This window comes from Somniosus microcephalus, chromosome 29 (assembly GCF_052327205.1).
Source record: "Somniosus microcephalus isolate GS21.2 chromosome 29, FLI_Smic_1.0, whole genome shotgun sequence".
NCBI classification, from domain to species: domain Eukaryota; kingdom Metazoa; phylum Chordata; class Chondrichthyes; order Squaliformes; family Somniosidae; genus Somniosus; species Somniosus microcephalus.
Genome location: NC_141015.1, coordinates 8,901,258 through 8,923,673, shown reverse-complemented (window position 1 = coordinate 8,923,673; position 22,416 = coordinate 8,901,258). Strand labels below are relative to the sequence as shown.

Here is a 22,416-nt window from a genome sequence, read left to right as displayed (position 1 = left end):
TTTCCAGTGGGGTTCCGCAGGGCTCAGTACAAGGTCCCTTGCTTTTTGTGGTATATATCAATGACTTGAATATAGGGGGTATGATTAAGAAGTTTGCAGATGATACTAAAATTGGCTGTGTGGTTGATACTGAAGAAGAAAGCTGTAGACTGCAGGAAGATATCAATAAATTGGTCAGGTGAGTAGAACAGTGGCAAATGGAATTCAATCTGGAGAAGTGTGAGGTAATGCATTTGGGGAGGGCTAACAAGGAAAGGGAATACACCTTAAATGGTAGGACATTGAGTAGTGTAGAGGAACAAAGGGACCTTGGAGTGCATGTCCACAGGCCCCTGAAGGTAGCAGGCCAAGTAGATAAGGTGGTTAAGAAGGCATACGGAATGATTGCCTTTATTAGCCGTGGCATAGAATACAAGAGCAGGGGGGTTATGCTTCAACTGTATAAAACACTAGTTAGGACTCAGCTAGAGTACTGCGTGCAGTTCTGGTCACCACATTACAGGAAAGATGTGATTGCACTAGAGAGGGTACAGAGGAGATTTACAAGGATGTTGCCGGGAGTAGAGAATCTTAGCTATGAGGAAAGACTGGATAGGCTGGGTCTGTTTTCCTTGGAACAGAGGAGGCTGAGGGGAGACCTTATTGAGGTGTATAAAATTATGAGGGGCATAGATAAAGTGGATAGAAAGGACTTATTTCCCTTAGCAGAGGGGTCAAAAACCAGGGGGCACAGATGTAAAGTAATTGGGGGAAGGTTTAGAGGGGATTTGAGGGGAAATTTCTTCACCCAGAGGGTTGTGGGGGTCTGGAACTCACTGCCTGAAAGGGTGGCAGAGGCAGGAACCCTAACCACATTTAAAAAGTACTTGGATGTGCACTTGGGATGCTCTAACCTGCAGGGCTACGGACCAAGAGCTGGGAAGTGGGATTAGGCTGGAGAGCTCTTTGTTGGCCGGCGCGGACACGATGGGCCGAAATGGCCTCCTTCCATGCTGTAACTTTCGATGATTCTATGATGGCATGCTGATACAGATATGGGTAAGCCTGTGTGTGTGAAATCTCTGTGAAAGGATCCTCAGTTAGAACAGACCAAGAATCTTTATAAAATGCATCTGCAGTTCCAACACTAATACCACATGGCCAAGAGCTCAGTATCGTTAAAGTTCTGGTGCTTAAAAAATTAATTATCTCTCCTAATTACAGGATTCCCCAAAACCATCAAGACAATTCAGAAGCTGATCGAGTATCTGACCATAATAATATTCACCACCTCTGCCCAACATGCTTCAGTCAACTTCGGACAGGTACCGACCTAATCATAATTCATAGATTTCCTCGTTGTGCTGTGTCTAGTTTTGTACAGTCTGCTTGGGGTCTCTGGCCCAGAGGGGAAATGCACCCCCAGTGTGTGACTGAGAATCATACAGACCAGTAAAGCACCACACCGTGCGTTGGATAGCGCCTCCAATGCAGAACACAAACTGGCACCGAGTGGAGTTGGGGACATGCCCAAGGATGAGGTTGAAGAACTAGGCTTAAAGTGTAAAACAGGGAGGTGCTGCAGCTGATGTACAGAGCACTGGGCAGGAATCATCCGGAATGTTGGGGGTGAAATTGGTCTTTGGCGATGACTCATTTTCCACCCGTAGTCTGTACAATGAGCTGCCGATTCACTATCGCACGTTTCGTGCCAGCCCTAAAGACCAAATTCACCCCTTTGTGTTGAGTTTGGGCCCTGGCCTTCGGAAAGATACACTGGCTTTGGACAAAATCCAGCAACGATTGCCCAGGGTGAAGGGACTGAGTTACGATGAGAGACTGGGTTAATGAGGCTGCTGTTCCTGGGAGATGAGGAGGGTGGGGGGTAGATGGGGGACGATGCTTCCCTCTGATAGGGAAATCTAGAACAAGGGGACAGAGAATTTGAGCTAAGCCATTAAAGGTGAATCCAGGAAAAATGTCCGGACAAAAAATGAAAACGGGAAACACACAGCAGGTCAGTCAGTGCCGGGACAGTGGGGGGGAGGGGGTCAGTGGGGAGGGGTCAGTGCCTGGTCAGTGGGAGGAGGGGGTCAGTGCCTGGTCAGTGGGGGGAGGGGGGCCAGTGGGGGGAGGGGGTCAGTGCCTGGTCAGTGGGGGGAGGGGGTCAGTGGGGGGGGGTCAGTGCCTGGTCAGTGGGGGGAGGAGGTCAGTGGGGGGGGGTCAGTGGGGGGAGGGGGTCAGTGCCTGGTTAGTGGGGGGAGGAGGTCAGTGGGGGGGGTCAGTGCCTGGTCAGTGGGGGGTGGGGGTCAGTGGGGGGAGGGGGGGTTAGCGGGGGGGGAGGGGGGGTAGTGGGGCTCCTTCACATTTCCAGTATATTTGCAGGCTTTTGCTTCGCTCGGGTGGTGAGGATGTGGATCATACTGCCCCAGGGAGACTCGGAGGTTGATTTTTAACTCCCAGCGGATCTCCGGTCGGCAGTCGGTCAGTTTCCTGGCCACTCGCGGCAGTATGAGGTCATGGCGATTTAACTGCCAGCCTCATTAACACGCAGCCAGTCCACTGCCCGGAATGGGGGCGTGGGCGCAGCTGCTGACGGCCTCGGGGAAAATCGGGAAGCCCATGTGGGTGGAGGGGAGGCGGGTGAATGAGGGGTGGGGGGAGGAGCAGGGGAGGGCTACACTTTCCTCGGGGGAGGGGGGTGCCCAGAGGAGCATTTTCAGAGCTTGTTCATGCCCCAGTCCTGTTCAGACAGCCCATGAAATCAGAGACTCAGGCCTGGAGTCTAAACTGCAGCTGGAGCCCAAACTGCACAGGTAAAGAAGGACCTCGCTGGCTTTGGGTGGTGTCTTAACCACCTGTCCAGAAGTGCCGGTAAAAATCGGGAGTGCCGGAATCCGGGGGTAAGTCGCCCGGTGGATTTTAACTCCTTACCCACCGGTTAAAACCCACCCCATAGAAACAAAATCAATTGGGGCGTTTGAAAGGGAGAGAGACACTGTCACACGGAGTTAGGGAGGGTGGGGAGTTGCAATTATAAAATAAACACCTCCTATGATGAAGAACTCATTGGAGCCACTTGGAATGGCTGAATCACGTCCCCATCACCGGAAAGAAGAGGAGAAACCAATCGGATTTTAGCATTTTTAAGTTGGCATGAATTCTTTATTGTAAATGTATTTTTTCTTTGATTAAAGTATGACTGGTGCTCGTGGATCCCGAACTCTCCGCCAACAATGCGGCGACCCCCACCCTCTGAGAAAGGGGTTGTGAATGTGGAATACATCATCGAGAGTTTACCCGACAGAGGGCGGTCGTGCTGGCACCTGGGCGCAGTGTGGGCACTCAGTCAGTTCCAGGACAATGAGGTAGGACAGAGAGCAAATAACCAGCCACTCAAAACACACCCCAGGCAAGAGGTCACCGTGTTACACAGCCCGGGGTCCACACTGCGTGTCGGCTGACCACCTGCAAACCGTTTAAATTCAACTTTCAGTCTCCGCCCCTGCCTCAGTCCATCTGTTGCTGAAACCCTCATCCAGGCCTTTGTCACCTCCAGACTCGACTATTCCAACACTCTCCATAACCATCAGCTCATCCAAAACCCTGCTGCCCCGTGCCCTAACTCGCACCAAGTGTGTTCCCCTCTGGTCACTGGATAGCAATCGGAAGAGGAATCCTGGCTTCCTCACCTGGGAGACTGGAGCCAGTAACTATGTTCAGGTCCACGTTCGTATATATTTATCTGTGTAGCCATATAAGGACCAATTACTGATATAGACGATCAGATACATAGCCTGAAAGGATATTTACTAGTCCTAACCCCTTTGGGGCTACCCCGGATCAGGCGTATTTCTCAGACGTTCACTTTCAACTAAAGTTTGAGGTAGCCGAATCCGAAAGGCGCTTAATTGGGTCTAAAGGTCTGGGCTATCTCTCCCTAAAGGAAAGGAACAGCCCGAGAATGTTACCGTCCTCCAGATAGTGCTTTTAATAAGTTTAGCTGGACTGAGGGTTCGGAGAACTTCAGAATTATGGAACTCTTTACCAAAGAGTGTACAGAGATCGAGTTCGCGAGTTATTGATACAGAAGACTTATGTGAGACAATTCTAAAAATATATAGAGATTTATTAAAAGAACTGACATGCAATTTACAGTTGGTGAATCAGTCAATCGCAACATTAACAGTTCTAAAAAGAGAAAAAATATGATCTTATTAACAGAGAATCTTACTTTTAAACCTTAACTTCACGACAGTATTGCAGTTCTTAAGGTTTTCTATACAGGATCTCCATCAATATCAAATACCTTTGATCCCCGAGATACAAAGAGTTGAAGACCACAGAGCCGCCTCTGTAGCCGAGAATCACTTTGCCCGATTAAACCAACTCTGATATCCCATTTGAGACTTCAATATTTATACCCTTTTTCAGTTGTATTTCCTTTAAGGTTTCTGCTGACCCAAGTTAATTATCCCTATTCGTCTTTCTGCTGACCTCTGCAATTCTTTACTGCTACATCAGCTTGTAATATTTCAGAATCTTGTCACATCTCCAGGTGTTCTGAGTTCACCATATAAAACGGTGTGAAGGGCAGGTGTCCGTTATTTTATGTCATCTTTACAAGGGCAGATGTTCCTTATCTTATGTGCCATTTTTACGAAGTTTAAATTAAAACACCTTAACCAGGATGGACCATTGTTTTTGTTCCCAAAAGTCAGCCTGTCGGAGCCATGCACCTTCTATTTCAATAAGGTTATTTATTCAGGGTCAACAACTTGTCCTGTTTCAATAAGACCAGAATGCTTTTATAAGATAGTGTATTTTTCTAAATAGGTTATACGGCTTATCCTTCACAGGCCAAACCAGATATAGGTACATACAAGAATAAAAATCAAACTAAGAATCCTTCTCTCTCTCATTCCAGTCCAAATAGTTTGCCCTCCATCTCATCCCTCCCTCTCCTCCCTTTCTTCTCTCCCCCAGTCTCTCTCTCTCTCTCCCCCAGTCTCTCTCTCTCTCTCCCCCAGTCTCTCTCTCTCTCCCCCAGTCTCTCTCTCTCCCCCAGTCTCTCTCTCTCCCCAGTCTCTCTCTCTCTCCCCCAGTCTCTCTCTCTCTCCCCCAGTCTCTCTCTCTCCCCCAGTCTCTCTCTCTCCCCCAGTCTCTCTCTCTCCCCCAGTCTCTCTCTCTCCCCAGTCTCTCTCTCTCCCCCAGTCTCTCTCTCTCCCCCAGTCTCTCTCTCTCCCCCAGTCTCTCTCTCTCCCCCAGTCTCTCTCTCTCTCTCCCCCAGTCTCTCTCTTTCTCTCCCCCAGTCTCTCTCTTTCTCTCCCCCAGTCTCTCTCTTTCTCTCCCCCAGTCTCTCTCTTTCTCTCCCCCAGTCTCTCTCTTTCTCTCCCCCAGTCTCTCTCTCTCTCTCTCTCCCCCACTCTCTCTCTCCCCCACTCTCTCTCTCTCCCCCACTCTCTCTCTCTCCCCACTCTCTCTCTCTCTCTCTCTCTCTCCCCCACTCTCTCTCCCCCACTCTCTCTCTATCTCCTCCACTCTCTTTCTCCCCCACTCTCTCTCTCTCTCTCCCCCACTCTCTCTCGCTCTCCCTCCCATCTCCTAAGTATTGATCGATGATTTATATAAATGATATGTAAATGTTGATTAATTTTATAAATTATATTTAAATATTGATTGAAGATTTATACAGAATCAGAATAGTCTCCTCTTAGGCAGCCCCTCGGAGCTGAGGATAACTTGCTTCCACATCAAAAATGAGTTTGCAGGTGACTGATGAGTCCAATGCAGGATCTACAGTCTCTGTCACAGGTGGGGAGAACAGTACAGCACAGAAGGAGGCCATTTGGCCCATCGAGTCTGCGCCGGCCCTTTCGAAGAGCAATCCAGTCCCACTCCCCGCTCTTTCCCCATCCCTTCAATTGTTTCTCCTATTTAAATATTGATCGATTTATATAAATATTGATCGATGATTTATATCTCTGCAGCTATTTCTTGGAATGTACCCAGATGAACACTTCATCGAGAAACCCGTCAAGGAAGCGCTGGAAAATTTCCGGGTGCATCTTCAAGAAATTTCACAGTGTATCGCAGAGCGCAATAAAAATAAGAAGCTCCCGTATTACTACATGTCTCCAGACAGAATCCCCAACAGTGTGGCAGTGTAAGAGCCGGAGGCCCCTCAGCGAGAGGGACCCACTCTGGTACAATAGGACTGGCAGTGGGCCTGGTGTAGGGTCACTGCTGCCTGCTTGATATTTTTGCAATCGGCAAACTGTGTGAAAAATCATTGATTTGAATTCTTTGAACTGCCTTCAGCTTAAAGCAATAGTGAACATATGCGACGATGTGAAGCTTCAATGCTGTCGAGCTTTGATGCACTGGGTCTAGATGTTCCTCCTCATCTCAGCTGCCGGGAGTGCCTCACCCTCATTAGTGGAGGAAAATCACGGCAGTTTTGCCTGGGCACTGATGAGGAAAATCTGGGCCTGGTTGTTTCAATTTGCCTGGTGTTTTATAACTTTTTAAGTTTTTGTTTTAGTTTTGGGATGTGGGCGTCGCTGGCAAGGCCGGCATTTATTGCCCATCCCTAGTTGCCCTTGAGAAGGTGGTGGTGAGCCGCCGCCTTGAACTGCTGCAGTCCGTGTGGTGAAGGTACTCCCACAGTGCTGTTAGGGAGGGAGTTCCAGGATTTTGACCCCAGCGACGATGAAGGATCGACGATATACTTCCAAGTCAGGATGATGCATGACTTGGAGCGGAACTTGGAGCTGATGGTGTTCCCATGATAGTGCTGCCCTTGTCCTCACTGGTAGATGTTGCAGGGCTGGGAAGATACTAGCACATTAGTGTACATTTAAAAAGTAGCAATCCCTTGCCACCTAGTCAACAAAGACATGCTTCTTCGAACAGATTGGGGCCAGTTGCCTGATAAGGAACATAGGAACGCGGAACAGGAGGAGGCCATTCAGCCACTCGGGCCTGCTCCACTATTCAATTAGATCCTGGCTGATCGGAACCTCAACTCCATCTACCCGCCTTGGTTCCATATCCTTTGATGCCTTTACCCAACAAAACTCTATTAATCCCAGTCTTGAAGCTCCAATTGTCCCGCAGCATCCACGGCCTTTTGGGGAGAGAGCTCCAGATTTCCACCATTCTCTGTGGAAAAAGTTGTTCTGCTAATTGTAAACGTTTGATTTTTGATTATAAACAGGGCATAAAATGCCCCAGTTACAAAAATGATGCTGAGGTTTATAATTATATGAGCTAATCGAGTTGCATGATTTTATTCTCCATCGGCGGCGAGTTATCGGAAACGATTCTTTATATTGAACATTATTGGGGCAGGCAGTGTACGGGGCGGCTACCCGGAGAGGTCAGCGTGAGGTGAGCTCCCCAACAGGGGTCAGCGTGAGGCGCGCTCCAACAGGGGTCAGCGTGAGGCGTTCCCCAACAGGGGTCAGCGTGAGGCGTTACTAACAGGGGTCAGCGTGAGGCGCTCCCCAACAGGGGTCAGCGTGAGGCGCTCCCCAACAGGGGTCAGCGTGAGGCGTTCCCCAACAGGGGTCAGCGTGAGGCGTTACTAACAGGGGTCAGCGTGAGGCGCTCCCCAACAGGGGTCAGCGTGAGGCGCGCTCCAACAGGGGTCAGCGTGAGGCGTTCCCCAACAGGGGTCAGCGTGAGGCGTTACTAACAGGGGTCAGCGTGAGGCGCTCCCCAACAGGGGTCAGCGTGAGGCGCTCCCCAACAGGGGTCAGCGTGAGGCGTTCCCCAACAGGGGTCAGCGTGAGGTGAGCTCCCCAACAGGGGTCAGCGTGAGGCGCTCCCCAACAGGGGTCAGCGTGAGGCGCTCCCCAACAGGGGTCAGCGTGAGGTGAGCTCCCCAACAGGGGTCAGCATGAGGCGCTCCCCAACAGGGGTCAGCGTGAGGCGTTCCCCAACAGGGGTCAGCGTGAGGGGCTCGCCCCAACAGGGGTCAGCGTGCGAGGCTCCCCAACAGGGGTCAGCGTCAGGCACTCCCCAACAGGGGTCAGCGTGAGGGGCTCCCCAACAGGGGTCGGCGTGAGGCGTTCCCCAACAGGGGTCAGCGTGAGGGGCTCACCCCAACAGGGGTCAGCGTGAGGGGCTCCCCAACAGGGGTCAGCGTCAGGCGCTCCCCAACAGGGGTCAGCGTCAGGCGCTCCCCAACAGGGGTCAGCGTGAGGGGCTCCCCAACAGGGGTCAGTGTGAGGCGCTCTCCAACAGGGGTCAGCGTGAGGTGAGCTCCCCAACAGGGGTCAGCGTGAGGTGAGCTCCCCAACAGGGGTCAGTGTGAGGTGAGCTCCCCAACAGGGGTCAGTGTGAGGGGCTCCCCAACAGGGGTTAGCGTGAGGTGAGCTCCCCAACAGGGGTCAGCGTCAGGGGCGTTCCCCAACAGAGGTCAGCGTGAGGGGCTCCCCAACAGGGGTCAGCATGAGGCGCTCCCCAACAGGCAGCTGTACTGGGGATTTCGGGCGTGCGGTCGAATGTGAAGGGCCCGGAGCTGCACCTTAACGGGAAGGGGTAGAAGTGTCGGGAATGGAATGGAATAGGGTGGAGTGGTGGGCGAGCGGTGCAGAGTCGACAGCAGCACTGAATCTGAATCCACGTGACTTGCCCAGAAGCCCATCCGCTTCCTCTGTAGCAGCTGGCGAGTCCTTTACTCACCTTCGGAAATGACCACCTCCCGACACGTACACGGTTAGTGGGCAGGAGCAGGCGGCAGAGATGAAAACTGCGGAGTCGTAACTGGGTCATTTGACCAAGATTTTCACACACGAACCTGAGGAGGCCATTCAGCCCATCGAGCCTGATCATGGCTGATCTGAGTCTTAACCCCATCTACCCGCCTTGGTTCTGTAATCCTTACCTAACAAAAATCTATCAATCTCAGTTTTGAAATTTACAACTGACCTCCAGCCTCAACAGCTATTTGGGGGAGAGAGTTCCAGATTTCCATTACCCTTTGTGTGAAGAAGTGCTTCCTGACATCACCTCTGAACGACCTGGCTCTAATTTTAAGGTTCTGTCCCTTGTCCTGGACTCCCCCCCCCACCAGAGGAAATAGTTTCTCTATCTACCCTATCGAATCCTTCAATTACCTTAAACACCTCGATTAGATCACCCCTTAATCTTCTAAACTCGAGGGAATACAAGCCCAGTCTGGGCAACCTGTCCTCATAATTTAACCCTTTTAGCCCCGGGATCATTCTGGTGAATCTGCGCTGCACCCCCTCCGAGGCCAATATATCCTGCCTGAGGTGCGGGGCCCAGAACTGAACCCAGTGTCCAGGTGGGGTCTAACCAGAGCTCTGTGCAGCGGCAACATAACTTCACCCCTTTGTATTCCAGCCTCCGAGATAAAGGCCAACATTCCATTAGCCTTTTTAATTATTTTTTGTATTTGTCCACTAGCTTTTAGTGATTTCTTTACTTAGACCCCCGAATCTCTGCTCCTCCACAGTTCCCAGCTTCTCGCCATTTAGAAAATACTCTGATCGATCTTCCTTAGGTCCAGAGTAGATGCCCTCACACTTCCCCACATCGAACTCCATCTATCACAGATTTACCCTGCCACAAGAGCTGAGCCCCCAGTACAGATCCCTGGGGGACACCACTCGTCACACCCTGCCATTTGGAGTAAATACCCGTTATCCCTACTCCCTGTCACCTATCTCCTAATCAAATCCCAACCCATGTCAAAAGGTTCCCCCCAATTTCCATGCACACTCATTTTTGTTAACAGTCTCTTATGTGGAAACCTTATCAAATGCCTTCTGGAAATCCATATAAATAACATCCATAGACACTCTCTTATCTACCACGTTAGTGACCTCCTCAAAAAATTTAACTCAGTTCGTTAGACATGACTTACCCTTTACAAATCCATGTTGGCTCTCTGATCAGCTCATATTTGTCCAATTGCTCAGTCGCTCTGTCCCTAATAACAGATTCTAGAAACTTCCCCACAAAAGACGTTCGACTAATAGGCATATAATTTCCTAGTTTATTTCTCCTACACTTCTTAAATAATGGAGTGACATTGGAAAATTTCCAATCCAAGGGGACAATTCCTAGAGCGAGAGAGTTTGGAAGATCGTGACGAGAGCATCTCGAATTCCCTCAGCTACTCCCTTTAATGCGGCGAGGCGGGAATGTATGACGGAGCTCGGTAAGTTGCCACGGTGAACTCTCACTTCATTCTGGTCTGACTACCGCCTGGTATTGAATCACAAGGGGAGCAGTTAGTGAGACGAAAATCACCCCAACAACTTCCGATATAACAAGAAGGAAGATAATCTCCATGAACCATTTCACCGGGCAGTGTGAGCTTCAACGATGCAACTTTTGGAGTGATGTTTCTTTAATAAACTTGAAAATTGTTGCTTCTCACCCTTCTGTATCATAGTACAACACTTTCAATAGTAATTTTATATAATATATTACAAGCTCATAAAACATCTTCTTCTTCTTAGGTAGTCCCTCGGAACCGAGGATGACTCGCTTCCACAGTAAAAATGAGTTCTCAGGTGACTGATGAGTCCAATGCGGGACCTACAGTCTCTGTCACGGTGGGGGGGGGCAGACAGTGGTTGAAGGGACGGGTGGGTGGGGTGCTTGGGTTGACGTGCGCTCCTTCCGCTGTTTCCACTTGGCTTCCGCTTGCTCCCGGCGAAGAGACTCGGGGTGTTCGGCTCCTTCCCGAATGCTTCTCCTCCACTTTGTGCGGTCTTGGGCCAGGGATTCCCAGGTGTCAGTGGGGATCATAGAATCATAGAAAGTTACAGCACGGAAGGAGGCCATTTCGGCCCATCGTGTCCGCGCCGGCCAACAAAGAGCTATCCAGCCTAATCCCACTTCCCAGCTCTTGGTCCGTAGCCCTGCAGGTTACAGCATCCCAAGGGCACATCCAAGTACTTTTTAAATGTGGTTAGGGTTTCTGCCTCTACCACCCTTTCAGGCAGTGAGTTCCAGACCCCCACAACCCTCTGGGTGAAGAAATTTCCCCATAAATCCTCACTAAACCTTCCACCAATTACTTTAAATCTATGCCCCCTGGTTTTTGACCCCTCTGCTAAGGGAAATAGGTCCTTTCTATCCACTTTATCTATGCCCCTCATAATTTTATACACCTCAATAAGGTCTCCTCTCAGCCTCCTCTGTTCCAAGGAAAACAGACCCAGCCTATCCAGTCTTTCCTCATAGCTAAGATTCTCTACTCCCGGCAACATCCTTGTAAATCTCCTCTGTACCCTCTCTAGTGCAATCACATCTTTCCTGTAATGTGGTGACCAGAACTGCACGCAGTACTCTAGCTGAGGCCTAACTAGTGTTTTATACTGTTGAAACATAACCCCCCTGCTCTTGTATTCTATGCCACGGCTAATAAAGGCAAGCATTCCTTATGCCTTCTTAACCACCTTATCTACTTGGCCTGCGACCTTCAGGGATCTGTGGACATGCACTCCAAGGTCCCTTTGTTCCTCTACACTACTCAGTGTCCTACCATTTAATGTGTATTCCCTTTCCTTGTTAGCCCTCCCCAAATGCATTACTTCACACTTCTCCGGATTGAATTCCATTTGCCACTGTTCTGCCCACCTGACCAACTTATTGATATCTTCCTACAGTCTACAGCTTCCTTCTTCAGTATCAACCACACAGCCGATTTTAGTATCATCTGCAAACTTCTTAATAATACCCCCTATATTCAAGTCTAGATCATTGATATATACCACAAAAAGCAAGAGACCTAGTACTGAGCCCTGCAGAACCCCACTGGAAACAGCCTTCCAGTCACAGAAACACCCATCAACCATTACCCTCTGCTTCCTGTCTCCGAGCCAGTTTTGAATCCAAAAAATTCAATCAAGTTTGTCAGGCACGACCTTCCCATACCAAATCCGTGCTGACTATCCTTGATTAATCTGTGTCTTTCTAAATGAAGATTTATCCTGTCCTTCAGAATTCTTTCCAATAATTTTCCCACCACCGAGGTTAGGCTGACTGGCCTGTAATTACTCGGTCTATCCTTTTCTCCCTTTTTAAACAAGGGTACCACATTAGCAGTCCTCCAGTCCTCCGGCACCACACCTGAAGCCAGAGAGGATTGGAAAATGATGGTCAGGGCCTCTGCTATTTCCTCTTTTGCTTTGCTTAAAAGCCTGGGATACATTTCATCCGGGCCTGGGGATTTATCCACTTTTAAAGCTGCTAAACCCCTTAATACTTCCTCTCTCACTATGTTTATTTCATCTAATATTTCACACTCCTCCCTGATAGCAATGTCTGCTGCACCCCAATCCTTTGTGAAAACAGATGCAAAGTATTAAGAACCCTACCGACGTCTCCCGCCTCCACACACAGATTACCCTCATGATCTCTACTAGGCCCTACCCTTTGTTTAGTTATCCTCTTACTCTTAATATATTTATAAAACATCTTTGGGTTTTCCTTAATTTTCCTTGCCAAGAATTTTTCATGCTCTCTCTTTGCTTTCCTAATATCCTTTTTAATTGCACCCCTGCACTTTCTGTACTCCTCTAAAGATTTAGCAGTATTTAGCCCTCGGTATCTGTCATACGCCTCCCTTTTTTTCTTTATCCTACCCTGTATGGCCCTAGACATCCAGGGGGCTCTAGATTTGTTAGTCCCACCTTTTTTCTTTAAGGGCACATATTTGGTCCGAACCCTCCGGATCTCCTCCTTGAATGCCTCTCACTGCTCTGACACTGATTTACCTTCAAGTAGCTGTTTCCAGTCCACTATGGCTAAATCCCCTCTGAGCTTAGCAAAATTTGGTTTCCCCAATTTAGAATTTTTATTCCTGGTCTATCCTTGTCCTTTTCTATAATTACCTTAAATCTAACAGAATTATGGTCACTAGCACCAAAATGCTCCCCCACTGATACGCCTCCTACCTGCCCAGCTTCATTCCCTAAAACTAAGTCCAGAACTGTCCCCTCCCTTGTTGGGCTGGCTACATACTGGCTAAAAAAGTTCTCCTGGATGCATTTTAGGAATTCCACACCCTCTATACCCTTCACACTAATTTTATCCCAGTTAATATTGGGGTAGTTGAAATCCCTTACTATTACTGCCCTATAGTTTTGCACTTCTCAGAAATTTGTCCACATATTTGTTCTTCTATCTCCCTCTCACTGTTTGGGGGTCTCTAGTACACTCCCAGCAGTGTGATCGCTCCTTTTTTGTTTTTCAATTCGACCCATATGGCCTCGTTTGATGATCCCTCCAACATATCTTCCCTCCTCACAGTTGTACAGGAAACTTTCTGGTATCCGGCACGGACGGGACCGATGTGGTGCCGGTTCATCAACAATTCCGGATAACCGAACGCTATAGTAAAAGATACGGAGCTGAGAGCTCCGTATAAAGCAACAAACCCTGCTTCAGAACAATCGGCACAAGTTGCAAGCGTCTCTGTAGCTTAGCAACAGCTGCAGCTACACCCTTGCACAGCAACAAATGGAGTTTAAAAAGGTAATAAAAGTAATAAAAGTTAACGGAACCGACTCCTGAATTTTGCCGGTGGATAGAGCGTTCCGGTTATTTAGGGGCCGGTTAATCGAAAGTTTCCTGTAATCGTTTCTTTAATCAATACCACGACCCCCCCTCCCCTTTTACATCCCTCTCTATCCCATCTGAAAATCCTGTAACCAGGAATGTTGAGCTGCTATACCTGCCCCTCTTTCAGCCACGTCTCTGTAATAGCTGTAATATCATAGTCCCAAGTATCTACCTGTGCCCTCCGCTCATCTGCCTTGTTCGCTATACTCCTTGCATTGAAGTACAAACCATTTAGTACAGGCAAACCTCCTTGTTGACTACTATCTAGCCCTTGATTCCTCTGTCCTTCCAATTTACTTTCTACGTTTTTGTTTTCCAATTCCAGTTTTCTTCCACTTGTTACACTTTTTCAAGGAGGCTTTGAGGGTGACCTTGAAGCGTTTCCTCTGCCCATCTGGGGCTCTCTTGCCGTGTCGGTGCTCCGAGTAGAACGCTTGTTTTGGAAGTCTCGTATCGGGCATGTGGACGATGTGGCCCGTCCATCGGAGCTCATCGAGCGTGGTCAAAGCTTCGATGCTGGGGATGTTGGCCTGAGCGAGAACACTGATGTTGGTGCGCCTATCCTGCCAATGGATTTGCAGGATCTTGCGGTGGCAGCATTGGTGGTACCTCTCCAGTGCTTTGAGGTGCCTGCTGTACGTGGTTCATGTCTCTGAAGCATACAGCAGGGCGTGTATCACCACTGCTCTGTAGACCATGAGCTTGGTGCTTGGTTTGAGGTCTTGGTCTTCAAACACTTTCTTCCTCAGGCAACCGAAGGCTACATTGGCACACTGAAGGCGGTGTTGGACTTAGTCATCGACGTCTGCCCTTGTTGACAGTATGCTCCCGAGGTTTGGAAAGTGGTCCACGTTGTCCAAGGCTTCGTCGTGGATTTTGATAATCGGGGAGCAGTACTGTGTGGCGGGGGCAGGTTGGTAGAGGACCTTTGTCTTATGGATGTTTAGTGTAAGGCCCATCCTCTTGTAAGCTTCAGTGAAGGTGTTGACGATGGTTTGGAGTTCAGCCTCGGAGTGTGCGCAAACACAAGCATCGTCTGCATACTGTAATTCGATGACAGAGGATGGGACAACTTTGGATCTGGACTGGAGATGACAGAGGTTGAACAGTTTCTCGTTTGATCTGTAGATTAGCTCCACTCCAGCGGGGAGCTTACTGAGGGTGAGATGGAGCATTGCAGCCAGGAAGATCGAGAAGAGCATTGGTGCGATGACACAGCCTTTCTTGACCACAGTCCGTACGTGAATTAGGTCTGTGGTGGATCCGTTGGTCAGGATCACAGCTTGCATCTCGTCGTGAAGCAGGCGGAGGATGGTGACAAACTTTTGAGGGCAGCCGAATTTGAGGAAAACACTCCATAATCCCTCATGGTTGACAGTGTTGAAGGCCTTTGTGAGGTCAAAGAAGGCCACGTACAGTGGTTGGTGCTGTTCCCTGCATTTCTCTTGTAGTTGACGCGTGGTGAAGATCATGTCCGTTGTGCCCCTTAGTGGGCAGAATCTGCATTGCGACTCTGGGAGGAGCTCTTCAGCCACTGGGAGAAGGCGATTGAGGAGGATTCTTGCGATGACTTTCCCTGTGGCAGACAGCAGGGAGACTCCTCTGTAATTACCGCAATCGGACTTGTCACCTTTCTTGAAGATGGTCACAATCACTGCGTCTCTGAGATCCCCTGGCAAATAAGAGAAATGAGTTCATGTATTCGCGCCAATAGTGCTTCTCCGCCATGTTTTAGTGCCTTGGCAGGGATTCCATCTGCTCCTGAGGCCTTGTTGTTCTTCAGTTGTCGGATGGCCTTTTCAACCTCATGCCGGGCTGGGGTTGTGCTGAGGTGGTGGCGGGTAGCATGCTGCGGGATGGAGTTGAGGACACTCGCGTCGAAGACAGAGTCTCGGTTAAGGAAATCTTCGAAGTGCTCCTTCCAGCGGGCACCGACTGCCTCTCTGTCCTTGATGAGTACCTCTCCATTCTTGGCCCGCAGTGGGGTAGGACCTTGGGTGCTTGGGCCGTAGCTGGTCTTCACTGCACTAAAGAATTCACGCACGTCATGGTTGTCAGCTAGCTGCTGGATCTCCTGCACTTTCTTCACCCACCATACTGCTTTCGTTGCCTGGGAGCTCAGACGTTTCGACATAGACATCGTCGCCCTAAGCGAGACCAGGCGGGCAGGGGAAGGCCAGCTCAAGGAGCAAGGTGGAAAGGCTAACCTGAAGAAGAACGCTGCCTCCATGGGGTCGGCTTTGCCATAAAAAATGAGCTGGTTGAACGTCTCAGAGACTCCCCTTGTGGAATAAACGAGTGCCTCATGACTCTACGGCTCACCCTAGCCAGGAACCAGTGCGCTACCGTCATCAGTGCGTACGCCCCAACACTGGAAGCCACAGGGGAGACCAAAGAGGAATTCTACTCCAGCCTCGAACAATCCCTGTCCCGAGTCCCAACGGGTGACAAGCTGATCATCCTTGGCGACTTCAATGCCAGAGTTGGAAAGAACACAGACCTCTGGAGAGGTGTGATCAGCAGAGAGGGAGTAGGGAAAGCCAACTCCAATGGTACCCTCCTCCTGACGAAATGCTTAGAACATGGCCTTGTCATAACCAACACCTTGTTCTGTCAGAGAGACATGTACAAGGCTTCATGGCAACACCCTCGCTCCAAGCACTGGTATCTGCTGGACTACATCAACGTCCGAGCGAGGGACCACAAGGATGTCCGCATCACCCGCGCCATGACAGGAGCTGACGACCACCGCCTAATCTGCTCTGTCATCTCCATCAACGTAGCCCCAAAACAGCGGTGGCAACAGAAGCAATGCCGCAGGAAAATCAACGCTGGAGCACGCAAAGACCCCGCTAAGAAAGCCCTGTTCAGCCTGCGCCTCACAAACAACCTGACAACTCCCAGTGATGCAGAGACACAGAGTGTCCACAGTGCCTGGTCTGCACTCAAGGCCTCCATAATCAGCACCTGTGAAGAGACGCTCGGTCACTCGACCAGGAAACACCAAGACTGGTTCGACGAGAATGACCAGGAGATCCAGGAGCTAATAAGCCGCAAGCGCAAGGCATTCTTGATCTGGAAACAGCAACAGAACTCAAGAGCAAGAAAGCAGCTCTATAGACGCCTGAAGGCCGAGGTCCAACAAAAAACTCGCGACCTAAAGAACAGATAAAATAAAATAAAAGCTAAATTTATTTCTTCTGGTTCATGTGGTGTGAATCAGATCAAGTTTGCTTCTTGAATAGCAGGGAAATGAAACACTAGTTCTGGCTGCTGTGTCCTGTTAGCACACACTCTGTCACATCACACACCAATATGTGAGTCAGATAGTACAACCGCCCCACCGTGCCTCTCTGCCATAACCTCACAGAGTGAACGTGTGTCTCATTGCTCCATTTCCCGCACCAATCCTGTACCCTCTGTGGGACGGCCAATTTACGTCAAATTTTGAACAGTTTTTTTTTCTTTAGCAACTGGGTCACACCGTCAAGGTTCTGGTTAGACATTGTTGTAGCCTGTGGTTTCCTGGCCAATATTCTCTCTCAACCAACATCAGAAAAATAGATATCTGGTCATTATCACATTGCTGGTTTGTGGGATCTTGCCTGTGCACTAATTGGCTGCTGCATTTCCTACATTACAACAATGACTACACTCAAAAGTACTTCATTGACTGTAAAGAGGAATTGGTTATTTACATCACTGCTTCTGTTGCACTGATTGGCTGTTTCCCTACACTTCAAAAGTACTTCCTTATTGAGCCCTTTGGGACATCTTTTTTTATTAATTCACGGGATGTGGGCGTCACTGGCAAGGCCAGCATTTATTGCCCATCCCTAATTGCCCTCGAGAAGGTGGTGGTGAGCTGCCTTATATAACTCAGTGGCTTGCTCGGCCATTTCAGAGGCAGTTAAGAGTCAACCACATTGACTCCTGAGGTCATGAAAGCTGGGCTAAAAATGCAAGATTGTTTGACTGATTCCATCATTCTGAGAGCTGACAGAGAGAGGAGGCTTCCATTGACAGTCTGGGCTGGATACAAACCCAGGTCCCAGAGGTGAAAGCACAGTTCGGAATGTCACTGCACCAGCCTTGGCCCCCAGACCTTGTTGTGTACACTGAACTGAAGGCAAAGTGAAGATATTCTTCATCCTGGTGGAGCAGTTTTATCTGCTTTTGTTGCATCTACTTCAATATAATAATGACTTAATGAATGCCACTGAGATTTTCCTTTAAAATTAGTAAATTAGGGGGGGGCACGGTGGCATAGTGGTTAGCACTGTGCCTCACAGCACCAGGGACCCCGGGTTCAAAATCTGGCCTCGGGCGACTGTCTGTGTGGAGTTGCACATTCTCCCTGTGTCTGCGTGGGTTTCCTCCGGGTGCTCCGGTTTCCTCCCACAGTCCAAAGATGTGCAGGTTAGGTTGATTTGGCTATGATAAATTGACCCTTAGTGTTAGGGATTAAATACGTGGGGTACGGGGATAGGGTGGGATATGTGTCGGTGCAGGCTCGATGGGCCGAAATGGCCTCTATCTGCACTGTAGATTCTGTGATTCTGTGATTCTGAAACCTCCCGTGGCGGTGTAATTGGGGTGGTGGGGGGTGATGGTGGTGGAAGTAGTTAAAAGGCAGGAGGGAATTTAAAACAGAACAAAGAGGCACAACTGGGGTTACAGAGCTGGTGGGAATATTTTAAATGGTTAGAAGGTAAAGAGGCACAATAGGGAGTCCCGTGAATAAAGAGCAGGTGAACCATTCTGACTGGGGGTGGGGAGTCGGGGGGGCCTGATGTGGGATAGACAAAATATATTAGAGAGTGGCCATTGTTGACAGAGGCAGAGAGAGAATACCCATTACAAATATTGACAGGAAGTTAAGCTTTGGGACAGGAAGTGTGGACTTTAATATTTAATATAATACTCTTCAGTGTCCGGCGGAATGCACTTGGCAAGTGAAGACCAAGTTTGGTTTCCGGATGACGGAGGGTTAGAGGGCGGCGGATAATTAGACCAGAGTATGTATTTTAAAGTCATACCTTCTGTCATTTATCGTTAAAAAGCAAAACTGACCGTGATGTGGGAAGCCGGGAGGTAGAGTTGGTTGGAGTGAGGGAGTTTCTTTGTCGTACAGGCTGAGCAGTGGAGATGAAACACTGACACATTACAGCGCCATCACAGGTGGGAGGGTGTAATTACACTCTGATGTTTACATAGACAGTTCCCATTATAAATGAGGGCATAGGAAATGACAATAGAAAAAGTGACAGAAAAGTGTGATAAAAGGCATAGGTTTAGACCAGGAATGGCCAGCATTTATTGCCCATCCCTAGCTGCCCTTGAGAAGGTGCTGGTGAGCTGCCATCTTGAACTGCTGCAGTCCGTGTGGTGAAGTTGCTCCCACAAGTGCTGCTAGATTTGGAGTTCCAGGATTTTGACCCAGCGACGATGAAGGAATGGCAATATATTTCCAAGTCAGGATGGTATGTGACTTGGAGGGGAACTTGAGGTGATGGCGTTCCAATGCGGCTGCTGCCCTGTCCTTCTAGCCAGTAGAGATCGTGGGTTTGGGAGGTGCTGTCGAAGAAGACTTGCAAGTTGCTGCAGTGTATCTTGTAGATGGTACACACTGCACCCACGGTACACCGGTGGTGGAGGGAGTGAATGTTTAAGGTGGTGGATGGGGTGCCAATCAAGCAGGCGGTTTTGTCCTGGATGGTTTTGAGCTTCTTGAGTGTTGTTGGAGCTGCACTCATCCAGGCAAGTGGAGAGTATTCATCACACTCCTGACTTGTGCCTTGTAGATGGTGGAAAGGCTTTGGGGAGTCAGGAGGTGAGACACTCGCCGCCGATACCCAGCCTCTGACCTGCTCTTGTAGCCACAGTATTTATGTGGCTGGTTCAATTAAGTTTCTGGTCAATGGTGACCCCAGGATGTTGATGGTGGGGGATTCAGTGATGATAATGTCGTTGAATGGTCAAGGGGCAGTGGTTAGACACTCTCTTGCTGGAGATAGTCATTGCCTGGCACTTGTGTGGCACGAATGTTAATTGCCACTAATTAACCCAAGATTGACTGTTGTCCAGGTCTTGCTGCATGCGGGCACGGACTGCTTCATTGTCTGAGGAGTTGCAAATGGAACTGAACTCTGTCCAATCATCAGCGAACAGATTCACTTCTGACCATATGATGAGAGAAGGTCATTAATGAAGCAGCTGAAGAAGGTTGGGCCCAGGACACTACCTTGAGGAACTCCTGGCAGCGATGTCCTGGGTCTGTGATGATTGGTCTCTAACAACTACAACCATCTTCCTTTGTTCTAGGTATGACCTCCAGCCAGTAGAGAGTCTTGCTCCTGATTCCCATTGACTTCAATTTTACTAGGGCTCCTTGGTGCCACACTTGGTCAAATGCTGCCTTGATGTCAAGGGCAGTCACTCTCCCCTCACCTCTGGATTCACCTCTTTTGTCCATGTTTGGACCAAGGCTGTAATGAGGTCTGGAACCCAAACTGAGCATCAGTGAGCAGGTTATTAGTGAGTAAGTGTCACTTGATCGCACTGTTTGACAACACCTTCCAATCACTTTGCTGATGATTGACAGTAGACTGATGGGCAGTAATTGCCGATTGGATTTGTTCTGCTTTTTGTGACAGGACACACCTGGGCAATTTTCACATAGTTGGGTAGATGCCAGTGTTGTCGTCTGTACTGGAACAGCTTGGCGAGAGGCGCGGCTAGTTCTGGAGCACAAGCCGGGATATTGTCAGGGCCCATAGCCTTTGCTGTATCCAGTGCGCTATCCATTTCTTGATATCACGTGGAGTGAATCGAATTGGCTGAAGACTGGCCTTCTGTGATGGTGGGGACCTCAGGAGGAGGCCGATGTGGATCATCCGCTCGGCACTTCTGGCTGAAGATGGTTCGAACGCTTCAACCTTGTCTTTTGGCACTCACATGCTGGGCTCCACCATCATTGAGGATGGAGATGTTTATGGAGGCCTCCTCCTCCCCATCAGTTGTTTAATTGTCCACCACCATTCACTACTGGATGGGGCAGGACTGCATTCTCCAGCAACTCCAACATTCGGTGTATTGATGATTTGTTGAGGTTCGGCTTCCATCGTCTCTCTCTCTCCCCAGTCTCTCTCACTCTCTCTCTCCCCCAGTCTCTCTCTCTCTCTCCCCCCCCCCAGTCTCTCACTCTCTCTCTCCCCCAGGTCTCTCTCTCTCTCTCTCTCTCTCTCGCCCCAGTCTCTCCGTCTCTCTCATCCCCCCCAGGTCTCTCTCTCTCTCTCTCCCCCAGGCTCTCTCTCTCTCTCCCCCAGTCTCTCTCTCTCTCCCCCCCCAGTCTCTCTCTCTCTCTCTCTCTCTCTCTCTCTCCCCCAGTCTCTCTCTCTCTCCCCCCCAATCTCTCTCTCTCTCTCCCCCAGTCTCTCTCTCCCCCCCAGTCTCTCTCTCTCTCCCCCCCAGTCTCTCTCTCTCTCTCTCCCCCAGTCTCTCTCTCTCGCCCCCAGTCTCTCTCTCTCTCCCCCCCAGTCTCTCTCTCTCTCTCTCTCTCTCTCTCTCTCTCCCCAGTCTCTCTCTCTCTCTCTCTCTCTCTCTCTCTCCCCCAATCTCTCTCTCTCCCCAGTCTCTCTCTCTCTCTCTCTCCCCCCAGTCTCTCTCTCTCTCTCTCCCCCCAGTCTCTCTCTCTCTCCCCCAGTCTCTCTCTCTCTCCCCCCCAGTCTCTCTCTCTCTCTCTCTCTCTCTCTCCCCCAGTCTCTCTCTCTCTCTCTCTCTCCCCCCAATCTCTCTCTCTCTCTCCCCCAGTCTCTCTCTCCCCCCCGTCTCTCTCTCTCTCTCTCCCCCAGTCTCTCTCTCTCTCTCTCTCTCTCTCTCTCTCTCTCTCTCCCCCAATCTCTCTCTCTCTCTCCCCCAGTCTCTCTCTCCCCCAGTCTCTCTCTCTCTCTCTCTCTCCCCCCAGTCTCTCTCTCTCTCTCTCTCTCTCTCTCTCCCCCAGTCTCTCTCTCCTCTCTCTCTCTCTCTCCTCTCTCTCTCTCTCCCCCAATCTCTCTCTCTCTCTCCCCCAGTCTCTCTCTCTCTCTCTCTCGGGGTTCTGTTTCTAAGAGTGTGTTTATTGGGTTACTATGTGAAGCAATAAACCTAGTCCAGAAAAGACACCATTCTATGAAAAAATTCTAGCCTTATTAAAACAGGACAAACTAGGTCTGGAAATCTGGAAACCTCAACAATCTAAAGCTGTTAACGGGCATTCGGGCTATTGGGATAAGATAAGTTGTTGACACTGAATCAATAACCGTATTGAAGCAGGAGGTTGGAAGCTCTTGAATTCTGAAGCTTTTGGAAAGAACACAATGGTACACCCTGTTAAGGTGTCCTAAATTACACTTCGAAAAGAAACACAGAAAATTAAGATATGCCTTCGTAAAAATGACATCAAATGAAGCACAGGAGACACGATTCTGTGTTGCAAACAGCTGAGGTAAGTAAGAATTGCATAGATCACCCTGATGGAGGGATTTTAATTTACATGTCATAAAAAGACACAAAGAGAAGACCTTGGTAAGATGACATCAAATAGATGCACTTGCTGTTACGCCATTTTTTATGATAAGCTCCAAACACCTAAAGGAGAGACACGAATCTGCATTGCTACCAGCTGAACTGACTGTAAGACTAGCAGGGGTCAGCAGAAAAATGACTAGAGATAATTAGCTTACATCAGCAGAAAACTTTGAAGAAAATACCACTGAAAAAGGATATAAATATTGAACTTTTAAATGGGATGATAGATTCGCTGTAAAGGGGCAAAGCGATTCTTGG

General features: G+C 49.3%; 1 protein-coding gene across 1 annotated transcript in view; it reads left to right on the top strand.

Moving 5' to 3' along the window:
- Positions 1–7,250, top strand: part of LOC147098459 (polyunsaturated fatty acid 5-lipoxygenase-like) — an 83,148-nt gene extending 75,898 nt beyond the window's left edge. Inside the window, exons 12-14 of the mRNA XM_085970142.1 lie at positions 1,204–1,304; positions 3,177–3,347; positions 5,970–7,250. Of these exons, the coding sequence (XP_085826268.1) occupies positions 1,204–1,304; positions 3,177–3,347; positions 5,970–6,149 (452 nt within the window). The 3' untranslated portion in view covers positions 6,150–7,250. The remainder of the gene's footprint in view (positions 1–1,203; positions 1,305–3,176; positions 3,348–5,969) is intronic.
- Positions 7,251–22,416: the final 15,166 nt, after the last annotated feature.